Genomic DNA, 21,882 nt, shown 5'->3' on the forward strand with positions numbered 1-21,882 from the left:
TACATCCTTACACCTCCAGGTTCGATTTCCCCCTTGTCCTTGACCCCTCCTCTTCTAATACATATACACTCTTTACCAACCTCTCCTCACTCATACTCTCCACATGTCCAAATCATTTCAGTACACCATCTTCAGGTCACTTGTTAATCATGCTCTTTTAGTTACCAATCCTTTCTCTTACCCTCCATCAGCTAGACAACACCAAAGTTTAGGGACTTTAAGGCCCTCGAGGTGTGCAACAAGTGAGTTAATGTTGGAGTGAGCACAGACACCACCTTTAAACCGGGATCTCGAGTGGAGATTATGGTTGGATATGAGATATGGCCTAGTGACAGTATCATTAGTAAATTAGGTCTCGTAGAAATGTCAGGTAATAGGAGAGGTACTAAACATATGGCGTTCAGCAGAAGAGAGGTGGCTAGAAAGACCTCGAATGTTAGTCTAGTGAAGAGAAAAAGAGTCGGGTCTCTCAGAGTGGAAAAGGTCGTGGGAGGGACCGGTACTACTATACTATCTGGGCTCCTCTTTCATTGGCAGTAGAGCCGGGTTGGGAACTCTTTGAGATTCTTACCATCCCTCGAAGCCGGGGATTAGAGGTCATAGCATTGTTGAACTCTATTACTGTTACTACATTTCAACATAATTGTGTTGCCAGGAGATGAAGGCAAGAGAACGTGTGGGGTGAAAGTAAGTGAGATTTAAAAAGGTGTTTGGTGCCCAGCACTCTGATCATGGAGGGTGTAAGATGGTTCCGGGCACCGCTTGAAAGCATTTAAGTCAGGATGATAGTGCCACCCATCACTACATTCGTCCTCAAACATTATATTTCCAACACATCCCACCCTCTTCCGCACATTCTCATCTACAGACAACGTCTTGTATACGTAGAACACCGAGAAGAGTACTGCATCATCAAACATGCCCATCTCTGTCGTCGTATGTATTGAAGACAACTTCCACACACTCCTAAGTGCTCCAAAGACCTCACCCTCGCTCACCCACCTTATGGCTCACTTCATCTTCCATGGTTCCATTCGCTGCCATGTTCACCTCCAGGTATTTAAAACATCGCACTTCATGGTCTCTCCATATCAACGAACACCCCAACTCACTTGTCCAATAATGGTAAACGTAATAGCATTACTTATTATTATTATTAGTCTTGTTATTATTATTATTATTATTATTATTATTATTATTATTATTATTATTATTATTATCATCTCTATTGTTACGTATTCTTCGTGAAAATATGTGATACTGTATGTTAGTATGATGGAAAAAAGTGTCATGTTCTTGGAATTGCATGATCATACAATTACCATTTTCTACATTTTATATTTTTTCTAGGCATGTACATTTTCTACAGGATCCATGAACCTGAAAACAAATGCTACTCTTACCATCCTCATCTCCGGGCAAACTTTTCAGCCTCTCCCTGGGGTGAATGCACCCGAAACAGTCGCGTGATCCACAGCAGCTGTGTTGTGCCGCGGATGCACATAAACAGCCCCCTCACTACCTGGGGAATTTTGCTCTGCGACTTTACGAGTAGAGTTGAGGCGAATCTAGATAACTAGATGGATGTTTTGAGAGAGAAAGAGACAAAAAAAAAGTTCGCACTTGTATTCGTGACTTGCAAAACTACACTTGCTTGTAAACAAATGGCACATTGCTGTTTCAGTCAGCGGATTTACGCTTGGTGACGTTATTGTCTATCCCGTTTTCTGTCAACTGCCTTTAAGGTCGGTCCTTTAGAACCGCTCCGGTTACTGACAAAAGCCCATAGCATAGCCGGTCCTTAATTGAAAGATAGAGAGGTTCAAGAAAAAAAGAAGAGACAAGTTAAAGTATTACTGAATTTTGGAGGAAGTGAAAAACCTGTCTTTTAAATGTGCCAGGTCATAGCCACTGGGAAAGTCATGGAAGAGTAGCGAATTCCAAAGCTTTGAAGTGTAGGGAAGAAAACAGTTATCAAAACGGCCCACCCTTAATTTGCCAACGTCCACACAGCAATCTTGTGATGCAGCAGCTTTCCTAGAATTGCTTGGTCTAGTTAATGGTGGGGACACACAAGCAGCCAGTTCGCGGGAGCAAAATCCGAGTAATACCTATAGAAGAGGGAAAGCGAACCAACAATGCGGCGTTGGGGGAGCGGGGTCAAGTTTTGATGTTTGTCGAGGAGAGTTGATTACTCGGTTCGTTTTCAACTCGACTCCGTCAAGTAAGGATACAGAGTTAGAACCGCCCCAAATTTTAGAGCAATACTCCATACAAGGACCGATCAATCCTTTGTATAAACGGAGCAACTGCTCAGAAGAAAAGAAATCTCGACATCTAAACAGAACTTCCAGTTTCTTTGAGGCAGACTTAGCTATTTCCGTGATGTAGGGTCTCAATGTTACAGTGATACTAAGTATGCTCATTGGGGTAAGAGACAGAAGTACAGAACGGTTGAAAATAGAGGAAAGTTTTAAGGAATTTTCGGTAGAAAACTTAGCAGAAACTGGGTCTTGAAGTTATTAAACTTAAACAGATTTCGTTTACCCTGAAGAAATATCCCGTTCAAATCTGATTCTGTTGAGGAATTTGTGTCGAGACGAGATGCAGATCGAGTGAGAGGAGAAGCATTGAAGGATGTAGAGGAATGCAGTGTTGGATTGTCAGGGTATGAGAGTATTTGGTTATTTGTAGAAGAAACGAAATCGTTGATAAAAAAGAAAAAAAAAGTGTAGGAGACAGGACAGAACCTTGAGGGACACCGCTGTTGATGGAGGCTGATCTATCAACTACCACTGAGATGATGGGTCAAAGAGGAAGCTACATGTGAAGGAGCAAAGTGAGGGAGGGAAGCCAAAAGAAGGGGCTTAGACATGAGACCCCGATGGCACACCCTGTCAAAAGCTTTGGATATACCATAATGGTGATCATAGAAAAGACTGTGAAATTCAAGATGTCTTAGGATATGGTTTGTTAAGGTACGATTCAAAGGCTCTAGAGATGGCAGATGTCATTGCAACAGGACGTTATTTACAGGGATACGAACGGTCACCCCTCTTAGGGATGGAATGTGCCAATGCATGTTTCCAAGAAAAAAATATCTGGTTTTTAAACAGAAATGGAACAGACGAGCAAGCACAGGTGCACATTATTTAAGTACACGGACATGGATGCCATCGTGATCATATAAACATTGCTTATGTCCAGGTAGAGAAGCTTTTATTGGACTGCCCGTAAAGAGATAACGGGGAAGGGGGTGGGGGGGCATAAGATTATCAAAAGGAACATCAGGTGGTGTAGGAATGACACAGTCAGTGAATTAGACCTAGAGGAGAAACAAGAACCAAAGAGAGACAGCTATAGTCCAGTCAGAATGGAAAAAAATGAAGGAAAGGCAGAGTGACCTAAGTTGTCAGCGATAACCCATAGATAAAGACCAGGAAGACCTGTCTGTGGGTGAAGAGAAGATGTTACCGCACTTCCTCTGAAGAAAGGAACGCTTTGCCTCACGGATAACGTGCTTGCTGAATGGGAGTCAAGAGGAAGGAGAACTTTTCCAAGCCCGATATGCCTGATCCCTCGACTGAATAGCCTTAGAACAGGGATGATTGAACGATTGATTGAATGAAGTGGTCACCTTGGAGGAAGAGGAGATAAATGCTTCCATTCCCGAAACAATGACCTCTGAATACATACGTTTGGTGGAGACAGATGCATCACGACATGAGAGAGTAATTTACCTCAGGAAAGTCAGAGAGGAATTGTCGTAATGTATTCCAATCTGTTTTGTTGACGTGCCAATATTCAGGTTTAGAATGGGCTGCAGGAGGGGGGAAGGTGCCGTTGAAATAGATGCAGATACGAGAGTGTGATCAGATGGACGAACTGGGGACGAGATTGTGTAGCTACAGCCCGAAGGATTAGAGATGGAAAACAAATCTTGGGTGGCAGGAGAGTTTCCTTACGGGGAGTCCTTGCCCACTAGCTGGAGTCAGGTAAGATATGATCATCAATGAGGGAAGTGATATGGTGGAGGATGCAAGTAACCCTCAAGGTGATACTGATGAATCAGTAACCTTGTATGATCTGAGATGATGCCAGGTGAAGGGTTCGTCTAACGTCCTTGGCGACGATGGGCAATACATAACGTCATCAGGACCCGTATGAACGTAAATGGACAAATCCTAAAAGAATTCTATGTGTGTGAACTAGAAGGGATGGTTTCTAGTTCTGGGAGAGAGAGAGAGAGAGAGAGAGAGAGAGAGAGAGAGAGAGAGAGAGAGAGAGAGAGTCACTCTCACAACTATAGTAAAGTGCACAGACCTGCTTATATCACTGACGTCTTGTTGTTGTGAAACGCACGAGAGGTAACAGGAGACTCCTCTCTCTCTCTCTCTCTCTCTCTCTCTCTCTCTCTCTCTCTCTCTCTCTCTCTCTCTCTCCTTAGCGAATGACTGGATATCAGTCTTAATGGCTTTATAGAGAACAAGTGTCCTGCTGGCGACATGGTCAGGGATGTGTATGATTGGTACATTATCTGTCTGATGGTTGCTCGGGCCAACCTTATGATACAGTGATGAGAAATATATTAATAATGATCAAGATATTAGTTATTACTGTGGCTTAAGTAGGAGCCGCTGAATATGAATCTTTCAGAGATGCTCAAAGGCGTGACAGGACCCTGGAATTTATAATAACTGTTTTACCAATTACTACGTATACGGGCTGTCAGATTTAGGAATAAGATCGAAGGTGAAATATATTAAGTCAAAATGTATGGAAAGCAGCGGCAACTCGGCCTAATTACTGATACTAAATCGTAGTGTGAGTTCGAAGGCGACAGGATTGTCCTTCAAGGCGCAGCCGACGGTGGAATCTGCCTAAAACACCCTCTGGGACGATACAGGCCTCGGCAGCCCTCCTAAGACTATGATGCAGTTGATCACCAGTTCCTCCTCTGCGCTACGACCGTGACAGACTCGATCCGTTCTTGATGGGCCATCCGACGCGGGAGCACTCGAAGTGGTGAGCTGTGCGGTGGACACAGCGTTCCCCCCGCCTTCGCACTTCATTTCTTTCCGCGAAACGTATCTGCACACGGGACCTCTGTCTTCAATGTGGTACTCTTCATTACAGTGTCTGAAGTGTATCATGGTGCCCGGACGAATGTTGGTGAGTCAACTTACTCACGGAAATCAGAATTAGCCTAAAGGAAGGAAGACAAAGAATATCGTAGGAAACGGTGTTAGGTAAGACCAGGAGAGGATGAAGATTGCTTCGACGGAGTCAAGAGTTATTGGGGCGAAAAATCCCGTGTAATATATACAGTAATGATATACTGTCAACGTAATACGCAAAACAGCTACCCCTAAACCCCGTCCACTTTCATTATTATCAAAGTTCATGACCTGGGCAAGGGGTTTGGTAACTATGCTTAATGCAAATATAAGAGAACTAGAAAAACAACTTATGCATATTTAACCTGAAGTACTGTAATTATGGGGTCATAAGAGTGCGTTTCATAATAACAGAATTTATCTTTTTCCAACAGCGTCCTGTTTTGGATCCACCCATGATGGCTACACCCCTGCCTGTGCTGGTGTTTGGTAAACAAGTGATGCATGTTTCCTTGATTCATGACCTACTACTAGCATTAACCCCAGCCCTAGGCATAACCCCCAGCCCAAGTTCTGACTACAGTCTTAACTCCCAGCTCCGGCCAGACCCCTAGTTCTAGTTATATCCTACAACAGACCGAGGCCCATTCCCAGCGCAAGCCCCATTTTCGACTCCTTTCACAGTCCCAGCTTCAGCCGCTACCCCAGCCATAACCTCAGCTCCAGCCCTAGTCCCATCCCCAGCCCAAAACCCTACCTATCCCTCCCCCAGCTTCAATCTCAGCCCCAAACTCAGCCTCAGATCCAAAACCAGCCCCGGCCATTGTCGCAGCCCCAACTCCTAACTCCAGCCCGAGCCTCATCCCAGGCCTCCCAGTATCAGCCCCAGCAACCAGCTTTAGTCCCAACCCTTGCCCCTTTCTCACGCTAATAAGTACACACCAGAAAACTGACTCTCCTTGGTCAAGAAAATGTGAATTAACCAAAAACAGTGACCTCCATTCGACTCTGCAGACCCCAGCTTTTCTAGTTTCAGTTATGAATTTCCGGGAATGTACTTGTCTGGGATCCTGATAATTATGGACGCAGGTAATCTACCACACCTGTAGTCTTTGCATATCATGATAGCTACAGTGCATTCACCCAATGAGGTAGAGTCATTTGTAAGCCAAAAACATCGTCTTCTGTCATTAGAACACATCACTCCAGCACGTATCTGTCAATACTAAGTGAAATAAACGAATTATTGGAGACTGTTTTCTATTCCTTATTTACCATGTTATCCGTGTAGCATACGGCCTCCTTGGTGTATATTGGTTAGTGTTGTTGACATGACGCATTTCATGTACCAGCCTAGGGTCATCAGGCATATGGGTTCGAATTCTAGTTTGCGGCAGTTAGTCTACACGATCAGGTTGGTCGAGAACTTTGGTAGGTGGCTTACGCTAGAATACGTCATACGTAATTGAGATGGCCCGGATGAGGGCATTCAGTTGCCCATGCCGTCTCAGCTGACATGAATAGAAGAAAAAAGATGTGAATATCAAATAGATACAGTCCTCTGAATACGTAGGTGTAACAGACATGCCATCATCCATTACCCATCGTTTATCGGTGGTATTACGAGTAAAATACCTGACAGGTAGTTGATAGACAGTACAGCAGTTAGCTGAACTTCGGAACATCTGTCGACACAGTACGCACTAGAATCATTTGCTTCCGTTAGAAGTCTAATGCACCTTTATGAGGAAGTGTCGGTTGAGTGGTTATTGAACTAAACTGTCATGAAATTGAATCATATATATATATATATATATATATATATATATATATATATATATATATATATATATATATATATGTATGTATATATATATATATATTCCTTTCTATGTACAGGGAAATGAAACTATAGGTTTCCAAGTGCACTTTCGTGTAATAATCACATCAGCAGAGGAGACACACGAGAGAAATATAACAGTCAGTTGATATACAACGAAAAGACGTAGCTAGGACGCCATTTGGTAAACAATAAACTCTGGCGGGCATATCAAAACGAAACAAATAATTAGTGTTTTCCTTACTTTTATGTGTTTTGTGCTGTATTTTTCCGAGTGTTTTTAGATTTTGTTTGCATTTTCCATATCATTTTGTAGTTTTGTGGCGCGGGTTTTCTCTTTTGTAGATTCCTGATGATGCCTCTGTGTAGCATTATGCTCGGTGCTTCCTAACGTTCCAGGACTATTGATATCATACTAAGCAAAATATGTTGGAAGTGGCCATCATCCTCGAAGGTTCAGATTGGGGGTGTCTGAATGTGTGTTGATGTAACCAAGATGAGAAGAAAGGAGAGATAGGTAGTATGTTTGAGGAAAGAAACCTGGATGTTTTAGGTCTAAGTGAAAGAAGCTCAAGGGTTAAAGGGTTTGGAAACGTCTCATCAGTAAAGTCAGGGGTTGGTGAGAGGACAAGCGCTAAGGAAGGAGTAGCACTTCTCCTGAAGCATGAATTGTGGGAGTGTGTGCTAGAGTGTAAGGAAGTAAATTCTAGATTGATGTGGGTAAAACTGAAAGTGGATTGCGAGAGATGGGTGATTATTGGTGCTTATGCACCTGGCCATGGAGAAGAAAGATCAGAGGAGACAACTGTTTTGGGAGCAGCTGAGTGAGTGTGTCAGCAGTTTTGATGCACAAGACAGGGTATTGGTGAAGGGGAGTTTGAATGCATAGGTAAGTAAATGTGAAAGTTGAGGGTAGAATTAGTGCGCATGGGGTATTCAGTGTTATGAATGGAAATGGTTGAAGAGCTCGTGGAGTTGTGTGCTGAAAAAGACTAGTGATTGGGAATGCCTGGTTTAGAAAGAGTAGGAGAAGGGAGGGGAGGCGCCGATGAGGGGGAGGGAGGGAGGGAGGAGAGATCAGAAGATTTCATCGCACATGAATGCAAAAATACGGAAGCGCAGTGATTGTTTCCAGAACACCTTATACGTATATCTGCATTAACATTAGTGCCTCACTAGACCTCGGTAGGCATTGTTAGTTTCCTTCTGTTTCTCAATGCCGAAATGTTCGTTTCCTAAAGAATTACCCGGTGATTATAAAAAGTGTTCGAATGTTTTAGAGAAATACTGAAATTCTTCAGTTTGTTTAATACGTTGGACCGCACGGAGATTATCACCTTGGAGAAATGGAAAGGATTTAGGGTTGTCAGTTATTTTGTGGAAAGACCAAATTCAGCAGCAGACAGTCCAGCTTTGTAATGAAATAATTGATTCTAATTTGAGTAATCAAGTGAGACCCTCTGTCGCTACGTAGACAAATTTCGAAATAGGATGCAGTACGAGTGACATGTATCTGTGAAGTGTCCATGTAAGAGTGTTAGAGTGTACTTGCGTGACAATTCACTGTCAATGATCAGAGTAGAAAGCTCATTTCTTAAGGGAATCATACAAGGGTTTTCGACGGAAGGCGTTCCTGATGTCGAATCTAATTCGACTTTCTATGGGGAAGGGAGAGGGGAGGGTGGTGGAGTTGGGAAGGGATCATGCATCGTTGTTTCTTGAAAAGGGGGCGCTGGGCTGGGAAAGACTGATGAACCACTGCTACATATGATACTGGTTAGGGTTGCTATAATGTTGCTGAAAGTGACTCGGATGACAGTGGGCGATCAGAATGATGACTTGTAGAGTTAGAATCCTGGTGGTAAATACCCAGGATACATGTCAAACAAGAGTGAGGGATAGTTGAGATGAAAGTTGCAAATGGTTCGAACGATTGTGAGTGGACAGAGGGATTATCCAAGAGGCTAGAATGACTACGAAGGTTTGGTGATGATGCTGTAAGTGGTTTGTATGAGGATGGGGATGGTGTGGGTGGACAGAACGATGGTTCAGAGGTGGCCAGCATGATATCTGAAGATTAGACGACCCTCTTTCCCCAAACTATCCCCGTAGTGTATCCCAATTTCAGTGATTTCTAAGTCTTCAGTTTACCTCCACACTCCCACGCAAACCATCGGGGATATCCCACGGATGACACACACGAAGAGTGTCAGGTCGTATAAACTCTGTTTCGTCTCGTTCATGATAGCGTTTAGACTCATAGGTGTGTCACGTCAGGCTCAAGAATGTGATTTTGAAAGAAACGCCTGAATATATATATACATATATATATATATATATATATATATATATATATATATATATATATATATATATATATGTATATTTATTTATTTATTTATTTATTTATTTATGTTTATTTTGCTTTGTCGCTGTCTCCCGCGTTTGCGAGGTAGCGCAAGGAAACAGACGAAAGAAATGGCCCAACCCACCCCCATACACATGTATATACACACACGTCCACACACGCAAATATACATACCTATACATCTCAATGTACACATATATATACACACACAGACACATACATATATACCCATGCACACAATTCACACTGTCTGCCTTTATTCATTCCCATCGCCACCTCGCCACACATGGAATACCATCCCCCTCCCCCCTCATGTGTGCGAGGTAGCGCTAGGAAAAGACAACAAAGGCCCCATTCGTTCACATTCAGTCTCTAGCTGTCATGCAATAATGCCCGAAACCACAGCTCCCTTTCCACATCCAGGCCCCACACAACTTTCCATGGTTTACCCCAGACGCTTCACATGCCCTGATTCAATCCACTGACAGCACGTCAACCCCGGTATACTACATCGATCCAATTCACTCTATTCCTTGCCCTCCTTTCACCCTCCTGCATGTTCAGGCCCCGATCACACAAAATCTTTTTCACTCCATCTTTCCACCTCCAATTTGGTCTCCCACTTCTCCTCGTTCCCTCCACCTCCGACACATATATTCTCTTGGTCAATCTTTCCTCACTCATTCTCTCCATGTGCCCAAACCATTTCAAAACACCCTCTTCTGCTCTCTCAACCACGCTCTTTTTATTTCCACACATCTATCTTACCCTTACATTACTTACTCGATCAAACCACCTCACACCACACATTGTCCTCAAACATCTCATTTCCAGCACATCCACCCTCCTGCGCACAACTCTATCCATAGCCCACGCCTCGCAACCATACAACATTGTTGGAACCACTATTCCTTCAAACATACCCATTTTTGCTTTTCGAGATAATGTTCTCGACTTCCACACATTCTTCAAGGCTCCCAGGATTTTCGCCCCCTCCCCCACCCTATGAATCACTTCCGCTTCCATGGTTCCATCCGCTGCCAGATCCACTCCCAGATATCTAAAACACTTTACTTCCTCCGGTTTTTCTCCATTCAAACTTACCTCCCAATTGACTTGACCCTCAACCCTACTGTACCTAATAACCTTGCTCTTATTCACATTTACTCTTAACTTTCTTCTTTCACACACTTTACCAAACTCAGTCACCAGCTTCTGCAGTTTCTCACATGAATCAGCCACCAGCGCTGTATCATCAGCGAACAACAACTGACTCACTTCCCAAGCTCCCTCATCCACAACAGACTTCATACTTGCCCCTCTTTCCAAAACTCTTGCATTTACCTCCCTAACAACCCCATCCATAAACAAATTAAACAACCATGGAGACGTCACACACCCCTGCCGCAAACCTACATTCACTGAGAACCAATCACTTTCCTCTCTTCCTACACGTACACATGCCTTGCATCCTCGATAAAAACTTTTCACTGCTTCTAACAGCTTGCCTCCCACACCATATATTCTTAATACCTTCCACAGAGCATCTCTATCAACTCTATCATATGCCTTCTCCAGATCCATAAATGCTACATACAAATCCATATATATATTGAAGGAAATGAACGCTCATTGTGTCAGCGTATGAAAAACATTATCAGTTATTGCATGCTATAAGTCATAAGTGTCGGCCCACACGTGGCCACCTAATGTCAACAACCTCTCGCGCACCTGTTCAGTCATCATCGTCCGGAATCGGCAGCTGTCCTGTTTCAGTCGCTGAACCTTCCGCTGTTCAAGAAACTCTGTGTCTTTTCCACCTGCCTGCAAGACGAAAGGGAATGATGACTGTGTTCTACTCTCTGATGCCTCTCTCCCACTTAACGTCAACGTGTGTGTGAGAACCTCAAGAATATAATGAAGTTATTCTCGAGTTAGTTGTACACTGAGATAACGAAACAGTGTAGATAAGTGATGAATCTCTTTTGGTGAATCGCCGATACATTTATATATTTTTTTTTTTTTTTTTTTTGCTTTGTCGCTGTCTCCCGCGTTTGCGAGGTAGTGCAAGGAAACAGACGAAAGAAATGGCCCAACCCACCCTCATACATATGTATATACATACGTCCACACACGCAAATATACATACCTACACAGCTTTCCATGGTTTACCCCAGACGCTTCACATACCCTGATTCAATCCACTGACAGCACGTCAACCCCGGTATACCACATCGATCCAATTCACTCTATTCCTTGCCCTCCTTTCACCCTCCTGCATGTTCAGGCCCCGATCACACAAAATCTTGTTCACTCCATCTTTCCACCTCCAGTTTGGTCTCCCACTTCTCGTTCCCTCCACCTCCGACACATATATCCTCTTGGTCAATCTTTCCTCACTCATTCTCTCCATGTGCCCAAACCATTTCAAAACACCCTCTTCTGCTCTCTCAACCACGCTCTTTTTATTTCCACACATCTCTCTTACCCTTACGTTACTGACTCGATCAAACCACCTCACACCACACATTGTCCTCAAACATCTCATTTCCAGCACATCCATCCTCCTGCGCACAACTCTATCCATAGCCCACGCCTCGCAACCATACAACATTGTTGGAACCACTATTCCTTCAAACATACCCATTTTTGCTTTCCGAGATAATGTTCTCGACTTCCACACATTCTTCAAGGCTCCCAGGATTTTCTTCATCTTGTCTCCATCGTTATCTTGTGGCGGTATTTTAGGAGTCTTTCGCACGCAATGGACTTGCTATGGAAAGAACAATGTTCATCTTTTCATACTTCTAGTATTTTAAGGGGATAGATTTGGATGATAGATTTGGATAGATTTCTCCCCTATCCCTGGGGATAGGGGAGGAAGAATACTTCCCACATATTCCGTGCGTGTTGTAGAAGGCGACTAATAGGGAAGGGAGCGGGGGGCTGGAAATCTTCCCCATTTGTTTTTTTTTTTCCCAAAGAAGGAACAGAGAAGGGGGTCAGATGAGGATATTCCCTCAAAGGCCCAGTCCACTGTTCTTAACGCTACCTCGCTAACACGGGAAATGGCGAATAGTATGAAAGAAAGATTTGGATGAAATAGATGGCTGTAGTTCAGATATACTTCTTCATATTCCCATCACTTGCGTCTAGCTAGATTACGTACACTCGACGATAACACAGGTGCGCCAGACAACTTTATTCATCAGGAGGAAATCGATGTAACACACTTTCTAGGACGACTTCGTATGCAGAATCTTTGATACATACCAACATAGACACGTACACGCTCATATATTTCCTTCGCCATTCCATGACTAGCTTAGTTGGAGTCGTTGATTAATGTTTTTTTTTTTTTTGTACTCTTGTGAGCTGACACTACTAACAAGTAGTGTGCCATCACATGGGTATCCCATCTTCGTTGATAGTACCTCATCCTCATTTTCAAAACGCCTTATTCCAATATTTCTCCTCGATCTCTCGTCTTTTAGGGAAGGCGTTGAGATGGGAGTCTTCAGAAGGGTATTAAAAGTCGCACGTTACAATCCAAAATGTTATTATACATACTGACCGTGGCTTCAGCTGTTCCCTTGTGGTTTGGCAAACAACCTGATCCCAAGAGAGTTACCAGAAATTAGCCGACTGTCTCATCTATTCTTGGTATGTTTTTAGCCTTGTCCAATGGCAATGATATGCACCGGAGCTCTACTTCATATGTCCTGATATCTCTGTTCGCTGATAGAATGAGCTCGGTCGCTGGCATGGTATATGAAGAAAGAAACCCTCCCTCGACAGTATGTTTGTTGCCGTCCACCAGCGTTCAGCCTTAATGCTCCCGGACTGGTTGCCCCTCACTAAGGCCAGTGTATTTGACCTTTACGCCCGTAACTGGCTCTGCCGTCCCGTACGCATAGAAAACGTGTAGCGTATCTAAAACCCCTAGCACTGGTATAGCCGTATAGCGTCTGCTTATGTAACAGGACGAATTGAGCGTATAGCGTTTACGTTACAGGACGAGTTGGGTTACATGGTCATTAACATGGTGTAAATGGGCATATAAATGTCACCTGTTGGGTCTTTTGACGAAAATGTGCTTCTGTGTGAAAATGAAGCTCGATTGTATGATTTGTTAAGTAGTTTTCCCATCATAACCCGACGTAATAGAATATAAGTAAGTACCTTGGTTTGCAGTTATATATGCTATATTTCATAGAAGATTATTAACTTTTCAAACAACCTCGCATGTTGCAGACCCATGATTTCTGTGTAATACTCCCACATCCCCCCACTCTCCCTCCCCATGCACAAGCACAGACGCACACAACAGGCTGCATATCACTTCACTTATATATCTTCCATTTCAAACACACACACACACACACACACACACACACACACACACACACACACACACACACACACACACGGACACACTGCCAACACTAGCAATGGCCCTTGGCACTGGCACTGGTGACGGGCACCAGTGTACAGCCGGCGGCAGCCACCATCGTACGGCAGCACCGAGCTCTTCCTCCACCACACCCATACCACACACCACACCTCCCTCATCTCCACCAAGCACAATGGTAAGAAGACTCGTTCTGCCTTGAGCAGTGTAATGATGATGTTTGGTGTCTTGTAAATGGTATCCTTCCGTCGCTAGTCACAGTGTCTGTCTAGCTAGACATACCTTTTTTTTTTTCTAGTGTTTCTAGACTGTTCCCGAAAGCTAAACTCTCTTAAACAAAGTTAGCTTAAGTAAAAACTCTATAGCTGTGGTGAAATGTCCTTTATTTTTCATTTTTATTTGCTTCTCGTAAAGCTCTCTCGCCGGAAGTACCCTAAAGTTACCTTTAACTTAGACACAGCGAAAAGAAATTCGGGTCATCGAGATGCAGTAACAAGTTTCTAAAGAAAATGATGGTTGTTGGATGTATACACTCCTTCGTGCATGTCACCCGTACAAGGGTGCCTGTCGCTAGCATTCCCAGTAAGAACGTGAGAAACTTAACTTATGAACCTGCTAGAATTGTTAGCGTCATGGTTATAATTAAGTCCCACCCGAAATACTCCTCCCTATGTGTGTGTGTGTGTGTGTGTGTGTGTGTGTAGTAACCATGGTACGTCAGGTGTTTGTGATATGTTGCCTCTTTGGTCACAACATTTTTTTTGCTCAAAGTTATGAAAACTCTTTACCATTTTGAAACTGAAATCCTTACACGTTGCTGCTGTATTTTTGAGAAATTTCTGGGATATTTTTTTTTCTGAATTCGTCATTGATCAAAATCTTTGATTACAGTGGTATAGTTGCATACAGCAAGTCGTCTGCAATTGAATTTTGTTTCTAATGACATCAGTTCGAACCAGCTTCCCTCATAACCAAGACATTCCATTGTCAATTTCTTTTTTCTACGCTCATCATTTCAGCCTAGCATGCGACTCTCGCCTCTCTGCAGCACACACAAGTATCCGTCTAAAAAAAGAAAAAAGAAATTCAGCTGGACTGGTTTAGTGAGGGTGGTTAGGGACCTTCGTCTGACATGTGTGGTACTGTCCATCTCTAGTGGTACATAGTTTTTGAAGAGACAGGATCATTGCTCAGTAAGTTGAGGAAGCTTACAGAGAAATGGTAGAGTCATCCAGGAAGGAGAAGGGGGTACTGAGGTACTAATATACCAATAGACAAACAGCAGCTATGGAAGCGTGGCTCTGAACTGGTTGCTTATCAAGATGTCAACTGTATCGACTGGTTTCGCCTGCCTCAATTGCCCCTTCGCGTGTCACGGCTTTAAAGTCAAAATATATTTAAAAGCATTCGTGAGTTAATCTCTCATTACTAACCGAGGTCCAGCATTAGATCATAGACATTATATATATATATATATATATATATATATATATATATATATATATATATATATATATATATATATATATATATATATATAATGCCATGAAGGATTATAATCGGAGGAACACGGTGCTTATTGTATATATATACCGGAAGGTTCGTGTGTCTCAGGTACACGAACGCTCTTTTTAGCTTTAGAGACGATGAAGTAAAGAAGACGGAACATCCCATTTAAAAGACGCGGTGGACAATTCGAGGCATATCTTTCATCTTTCATGTATTGTAAAAACAAGCAACTTCCTTGCCGTATATATATATTTTTTTTTTCTCATGACCTCAGACAGTTTGAATCAGCTTTAGGTTCCACGATCGTTGTTGGAGGAGATGGGTATGGTTGACCAGGAGTTGTGGCCAGTAACCCAGGGGCTGACGTGAGGCCGGCTCGCGCCTCCCAGCCTCACGTGGACTGTCGTATAAATAGTCATCATTGAGACCCCGCTTCGCTTTACCCCCCCTCCCCCTTGGTTCCTGCCCCCCCCCCCCCCCCCCCCCACCTGCCTGCCTAACTCACTAACCCCCCTCTTCCCCCCCCCACCCCCCCAACTCACACACACACCCCTTTCCCCCACAAACGCACGCACACCCGACCCCATACTAGCACCCTAGAGACTGCTTACCTCACACCTCACACCCGACTACATTCCAGAGCCACTTTCGTTAATCCCTCTTTCCTAATCTCATATCAAGTTTATTGCCCCTTACTCTCTCACTTATTGCCCGGAACTCGTGCCTCATATTGTGCCTAACCCTCACAACGTGCCTCACTTTCACCCTGCTCCTCACGTCTCACTCCTACGCAATGTCTTACGCCTTCCCTTCAATACTTTGCGTCATTTCTTACCCTCATACTATGCGTTACCCCTAATCCCTTCCCCATCACCCTCATACCATGGTTAAACCACACACCGAGCATCTCCCTTATCATTCTATAATTCTTCGACATTGTTTTGAGCTCACCTTCTACCCTTATATATATATTCTTTCTTTCAAACTATATATATATATATATATATATATATATATATATATATATATATATATATATATATATATATATATATATATATTAAATCCTAACTCCAATTTCTATGAAACAGTCGCTGTGTGAACCAGGATCTTTCTAAAGGGTCCCGCAACACAAGGCTGCTCTGCTTCTAGTAACAGGGAAATGTAGACTCCTTTGGTTGGAGTGGTAAGTTCCTTGACGAGACTGTCTCCCACTAATACAGCCTCGCAAAATGTGACATTTTGCTCCCGGTGTAGCCATTATCAGGCAGAGCCTGCCAACACACACACACTCACACACACACACACACACACACACACACACACACACACACACATTTATATATATATATATATATATATATATATATATATATATATATATATATATATATATATATATATATATATATATATATATATATATATATATGTGTGTGTGTGTGTGTGTGTGTGTGTGTGTGCGTATTTTTGATTGCTTGAGCCTGATGACATAACACTGAGCCTTTCTTTGAAATATGTAGGAACAGACCAATCCGAGGATATAACATGAAAGAGCTCAAAACAATGTCGAAGAATTATAGAATGATAATTGTGTTTGATTGAAGGAAAAGTTAGAGAGACAGAGGGAGGGTAGGGGATGGGGTGACCCCACCACGAGCGAGCGTAGAACTTCCTTCCCCGAACATCAGAAATAGGTAATGACATACGCAATCACTAGAAGGTCTGCGTACCTGTTGCTAATCGAAGTCACCGTGGATTTAGAGTCGGAATGTGAGGCAGCAACGTAAGGCGTCTGGACCATGCAGTCTGTGACGGCACCAAACAAAAATAGCCATTTCGGCCTCCCACGCCAAAGATCTCGAGCACATGTTTCGACGCTTGCTTCACTTTGGCCTCCTATGCCTCATTTCCTGAGCACATGCCTTACTCTAGCCTCCTGTGCCTCAGTTCTTGACCACATGCCTCACTCTGACTTGGCCTTCCTCGTCTCGGATCTCTGAGACGCACCCCGAAACATGCTTCACTCTTTGGAACTCGACGACACCTGTCTTGGAGACGCATGCCAAATACGTGCTTCACCTGGAATCCCACAGTCGTATTCCGAACACAAACTTCAAGGCAACCAACGCTATGGTCTCGCATACCTCATATCATGAGCACACTTCTCAAGACAATCTTCACTCACACACCTCCCACGCCTCATATCTCGAGAGCGCGCCGTAGACAAGCTTCATTCTTACCTCAGACATGCTTCACTCGCACCTCTCGAACTGATAATCAGAACATTATCTTATGAAAACTCACCTTAAACGCAATTTACGCACATCTGTCGTTAGCGTCACTGAGACCTCTTGTGAGGTTGTTCTACAACTGTTGTGTGTGTGTGTGTGTGTGTTTCGTCGTTTCCTGCATTGATGAGGAAGAGTTAGAAACAGAACGAAGAAATGGCCTCATTCGCTCTCATCCAATCTCTAGCTGTCATTCATATTATACCGAAAGCATAGCCTCTTGTCCACAGTCAGGTCCAACAGACCTCTGCGTGGCTTCCCCCTCACCGCTACAGATGCTCTGGTTCAACCCACTCACAGCACGTCGTTCCCTGTACACCAGTTCACTCCAATTCGTTCTATTCTTTTTTCACCGCTCATACCCTCCCTGCAAGTTAAGACCCTGAACCTTCAAAGCATTCTTCACTTTATCCCTTCCACCTCCTCCTTGGTGATCCCCCCCTTTATCCTGGTACCCTCCACTTCTGACTAGTATTTGCTGTTAGTTACTCTCTCCTCACTTATGCTCTCCGTATGTCCAGACCATTTCAGCATACCTTCTTCAGCTGTGCCACACCTCTCTCTGTTCAGTCAACACTCCTTACGCCACATATTGTCCTCAGACATTTAATTTCTAAGACATCCTTCTTGACCTCACCTCCTGTCGCGCTCTATTGTACATCCTCCAATGATTTAAACTCCTTTTACTGGATATAAAGTCCATACACCTCTCTCTTCCTTTTACTTTGCAGCCTAACTTCCTCACCCCACCTCTCACAACTTTTCATCGACCAGACGAGGGAAAGTATATAAGAGAGTTGAGAATTGATTGATAACACGAAGAGGTTTTCATGTTAAGCATTAATTTTTTGGCCATAATCCTCCATTCGCAATGACTTTAATGATTAGAGCAAACCTAGAGCAATTTTGATTAAAGAGCTGTTATATTGTACCATGGATGATTGATTTGTGATAGAGGAAAGGTAACAATGGATCAGCGTGTAAGAAAGTAACACGAAGTAACAATGGATCAGCGTGCAAGAAAGTAACACAAAGTAACAATGGATCAGCGTGTAAGAGAGTAACACAAGGTAACATTGGATCAGCGTGTAAGAAAGCAACACAAGGTAACACTGGATCAGTGTGTAAGAAAGTAACATAATTTTCAGAACTCTGTGTTTTGTGTTGCATGATGAAGTGAAATCTCGCAAGCAAGACTTTATCCCTAGATTCATCATCCTCCTCCATCGTTGCTGATGTGGTTTGTCGTGTGGTTCTCCTTGATTTAAACTTTTTTCTTTTCCCACGGCTGTGTCCATCATACAGTATCTATCCACTTGCCTCGCTGTCACTGTCAGCCTCTCTCTCTCTCTCTCTCTCTCTCTCTCTCTCTCTCTCTCTCTCTCTCTCTCTGCCGTCTGTCTGTTGTCTCTCTCCGTCTGACTGAGGTGTGGAACAGACTGCCAAGGAACAACATGAAAAGTCGTCCGTCACACGTGAGGCTGAAGCCAAACATTCCGGTATTTGAAGACTGATTGACAGACTAGACTTGGAACCTTTTGTAACCTTTTGTGTATTGCAGGTGATGCAGACGTCACCTCACACCTGCTCCTTACTTCATAAGGCGTGAATTTGAACGTGCCTGAGTAATGACGACAAAATCTAAGATTATATGAGGTGGTAGGTGCCCATGGTGAATGTGGAAAGGAAATGACTAATCGTATATATATATATATATATATATATATATATATATATATATATATATATATATATATATATATATATATATATTTTTTTTTTTTCTTTCAAACTGTTCGCCATTTCCCGCATTAGCGAGGTAGCGTTAAGAACAGAGGACTGGGCCTTTGAGGGAATACCCTCACCTGGCCCAATTCTCTGTTCCTTCTTTTGGAAAAAAAAAAAAAAAAAAAAAAAAAAGGGGAGGATTTCCAGCCCCCCGCTCCCTCCCCTTTTAGTCGCCTTTTACGACACGCAGGGAATACGTGGGAAGTATTCTTTGTCCCCTATCCCCAGGGGATATATATATGGCGTCCTAGCCTCGTCTCTTCGATGTATATCAACTGACTTATATTTCTCCCTTGTGTCTCCCCTGATGATGTGATTATTACACGAAAGTGCACTTGGGAACTTATCGTGTTTCATTTTCCCCGTGGACGCATAGGAATATATATATATATATATATATATATATATATATATATATATATATATATATATATATATATATATATATATATATATATATATATATATATATATATATATATATATTCTTTCTTTTTCTTTCAAACTATTCGCCATTTCCCGCATTAGCGAGGTAGCGTTAAGAACAGAGGACTGGGCCTTTGAGAGAATACCCTCACCTGGCCCAATTCTCTGTTCCTTCTTTTGGAAAATTAAAAAAAAAACCGAGAGGGGAGGATTTCCAGCCCCCCGCTCCCTCCCCTTTTAGTCGCCTTCTACGACATGCAGGGAATACGTGGGAAGTATTCTTAATCCCCTATCCCCAGGGATAATATATATATATATATATATATATATATATATATATATATATATATATATATATATATATATATATATATATTCTTTTTTTTTTTTTTCATACTGTCCGCCATTTCCCGCGACAGCGAGGTAGCGTTAAGAACAGAGGACTGGGCCTTTGAGGAAATATCCTCACCTGGCCCTCTTCTCTGTTCCTTCTTTTGGAAAATTAAAAAAAAAAAAAAAAAAAAAAAAAAACGAGAGGGAAGGATTTCCAGCCCCCCGCTCCCTTCCCTTTTAGTCGCCTTCTACGACACGCAGGGAATACGTGGGAAGTATTCTTTCTCCCCTATCCCCTATATATATATATATATATATATATATATATATATATATATATATATATATATGTATATATAAATGTGTGTGTGTGTGTGTGTGTGTGTGTGTGTGTGCCAGGCAGAGGTTAGAGCATCGCCTGTTCTAGCGGGTTATTTCATCTCCGTAGACATGAAAAGTCTCAGATCAGCAGCGGGAGGGAGGACCGCTGACAGTCGCAGCTGGAGGGGATGAGAGAGAGAGAGAGTGTGTGTCTCCTGGCGATGGAGTTAATTATAGGCCTGGGCCAGCACCCAGGGCTGCTCAGCGACCATGATCTTGCATAATCTAGTACACCTTACGGGCGATCTTGTCATGTCCTCCGACCCCCGTAAGACCCAGAGAAGTAGCTACATAACACCTTCACAACGACCTTAAACTACCCGATGTGTATCATCGTTTTGGGAAGTAATTCTCCACGTCCAAACCTAATGTAAGGGAACTGTTTAATACAGACTACATACCAGAATGGGAAGAGTGTCATTAAGGGTAGTCAGAAGGTTTCGCAACTGCTTTATGGCTACCAAAACAGACTCGTGTAAAAACTTTAGTGTTACATGATACATTAGCCGAGCACACATAGGATAGAGTAATCTGCAGAGATGTTTAACTCAGTACAACGTTAGATAAACTGTCAATGACTTCTCAGGAAACTTCATATCACTCCACCTCAACACCAAAGATATTCATATACCTATCCCATCTACCATCATTATAATCCTATAATGATCTAACATCACCTCGTACTTCGTGTGAGCTCACAACTCATTGAAAACCTCAAGAAGGAGGACGTCTTTGTCTCCTTAAGTAAACACAAATGCTTGACGTCTGATGTCTCTCCCGTAGCTAATATGTTTCCACCCTTGTGTGTCGTTTAGCGTGAGTGTATCAGCGTTCACGTGGGCCAGGCGGGCGTACAGATCGGCAACGCCTGCTGGGAACTCTACTGCCTGGAGCACGGCATCCAACCCGATGGTTCCATGCCCTCCGACAAGATAGCTGGCCACCATGATGACTCCTTCAGCACCTTCTTCTGCGAGTCCGGTGCCGGTAACCACGTCCCAAGGGCCGTGTTCGTCGACCTGGAGCCGACTGTCATAGGTAAGTAGATCGTAAGGGGTCGGCAGTAATGTTAAGTGCATGATGGGCAGTGCCAGCCAGTACGCTTGTCTATACGGGTGTCTAGGTTCGATTCTGGCACACGTTGGTGTGGGCTGGGATCATCTGCTTAGCTGGCATGCATAGGATGGTCCATCACTGTGACACGCTGGGCTGTGGAATAATTTTACCTCCTCAACGTTTTCAGTAGACCTCATTAATTATTTCAAAGTAGCAACGATACCAATAGATAGAAACTGCAGCAGCCGATATTTATATATATATTTGTACATTAGATAAGTATATATATACCTACATATTTGTTAATCGTTGAATACTTTGAGGGGCCTTGGAATTATCTTGAATGCCTGAATAAAGGCTTG

General features: G+C 43.0%; 1 protein-coding gene across 2 annotated transcripts in view; it reads left to right on the plus strand.

The window, feature by feature from the left end:
* The window catches only part of LOC139766633 (tubulin alpha-3 chain-like), a 52,853-nt gene that overhangs the window by 24,896 nt on the left and 6,075 nt on the right, over positions 1–21,882 (plus strand). The window contains exons 1-2 of one of the 2 annotated variants that reach the window (XM_071695508.1): positions 13,781–13,914; positions 21,280–21,502. In XM_071695508.1, the coding sequence (XP_071551609.1) occupies positions 13,912–13,914; positions 21,280–21,502 (226 nt within the window). In that variant the 5' untranslated portion in view covers positions 13,781–13,911. Of the gene's footprint in view, positions 1–13,780; positions 13,915–21,279; positions 21,503–21,882 lie in introns of those variants that run through there. The other variant, XM_071695509.1, reaches the window with a different exon arrangement.

Source organism: Panulirus ornatus, chromosome 58 (genome assembly GCF_036320965.1).
Source record: "Panulirus ornatus isolate Po-2019 chromosome 58, ASM3632096v1, whole genome shotgun sequence".
NCBI lineage: Eukaryota > Metazoa > Arthropoda > Malacostraca > Decapoda > Palinuridae > Panulirus > Panulirus ornatus.